This window comes from Aplysia californica, unplaced genomic scaffold (assembly GCF_000002075.1).
Source record: "Aplysia californica isolate F4 #8 unplaced genomic scaffold, AplCal3.0 scaffold00318, whole genome shotgun sequence".
Classification (NCBI taxonomy): Eukaryota; Metazoa; Mollusca; class Gastropoda; order Aplysiida; family Aplysiidae; genus Aplysia; species Aplysia californica.
Window position 1 is genome coordinate 54,082 of NW_004797588.1, and position 1,403 is coordinate 55,484.

At 41.8% G+C, this 1,403-nt stretch overlaps 1 protein-coding gene across 3 annotated transcripts in view; it reads left to right on the top strand.

The window, feature by feature from the left end:
* The window catches only part of LOC101851655 (sterol O-acyltransferase 1), a 48,623-nt gene that overhangs the window by 32,136 nt on the left and 15,084 nt on the right, over positions 1 to 1,403 (top strand). For all 3 annotated transcript variants that reach the window (XM_013084792.2, XM_013084793.2, XM_005102236.3), the window contains one exon: positions 1,252 to 1,311. In XM_013084792.2, coding sequence (XP_012940246.2) covers positions 1,252 to 1,311 — 60 coding nt within the window. The remainder of the gene's footprint in view (positions 1 to 1,251; positions 1,312 to 1,403) is intronic.

A 1,403-nucleotide genomic window follows, 5' to 3' on the forward strand; every position in this document is an offset into this window, starting at 1 on the left:
TGGGGTAGGAGGCGCACACCTTCTAGGCTTTTGTGGTACTGCTCACATGCCTATACTTTAAAAAACCCTCCTATATCTGTACTCTCTTGTTGTTACCGCAGTTTTCTCTTATTTCTTGTGCTCGGTGCCCATGTGTTGACTGTGGGTGTTATGGTTTAGTAGAATATTGACCCCAATACTCTAGGTGCGAGGCTGGGCTTCTAAATGATATCTCTTGTAGGGCGTTCTATGAACAATGACAAAATAAGAAAGGTCTCTCCTTTTGTTAGCATAAGGACCAGTTAAGTTGTTCCATCGTTGAAAGTACTTTTTTCTTTTCTTTTTTTTCATAACCTCACTCAGAAATTAAAAAAAACCCAAACCCTGATCGAATTATAATATAATGCTTGTAGTTAAGTAAACACAGATAAGAATACATTATAATATGTATGGCGTGTGGCAGATGAGAGGGTTCTAAATACTAGCCTATTTGTGTTGCAAGTGGTGCTGTAAAACCTGAACTTAAGCCAAACGAAACTCTAAAGTACTAGCTGTTAATTCACTTGTGGTCAGTCTTTTTTTTCTTCTTCTGTCGGTTCTCTTTTTGGGCACTCGTAGTTGAGAAGACGGCTGGATGGTGCCGTGCGGGTGGTTGGAGGGCGCTACTGGTAGGTCCTACTTCTTTACTTTCCCCTCTGTTATTTCTGTCTGTCCGTCATACTTTCCTCCAGCACTAAATGACCAATATTGTGTTGATGATCTTCTCTTTACCCAATCAAACAGAACAAACAAACACACAAATAGACAAACAAATAAACAAAACCTATGGTGCCTTTGGTAGGTTCTACTTCTTTATTGCCCGTCTGTTATTTCCGTCCGACTGTTTTGTTTATTTATGTGGGTGGTTGGAGGGCGCCACTGGTAGGTCATACTTTTTTACTTTCCCCTCTTACTTTATCCCAGCACTGAATAACCATTATTTTGTCGATGTGCTTCTCTTTTCTCAAACAAACAAACACATTTAATTTGTTTATCCATTACTCCAGTGGGTGGCTACATGGTGGTAGATCCTACTTTTTTTTCTTTTCCTCTACTGTTTCTGTCTTTCTGTCATGCCCTTTTCCGTTCGCTCAATGACCGTAGCTTTTTCGACGTGCTTCTCTTTACTCAAACTCCAACTCGTCTTCAAATTACTGTTGTCGTGTCACAGCGACTAATTTTGACACATAATCACAGCTGACCCTCACTGTTCTATTGTTTCTTTGCTTTCAGGAGGAGAAAGAAAGGTGACTTGCCGGACAAGGTTTTCGTGACACGGCGCTCTGTGCTCACGTAAGTAGTCCCATGGTGTGCATGCATGCATGCATGCATTCGTGTGTGCTGTGTGTTTGTGTGTGTGCGCGCGCGTGCATGCGTGCGTGCGT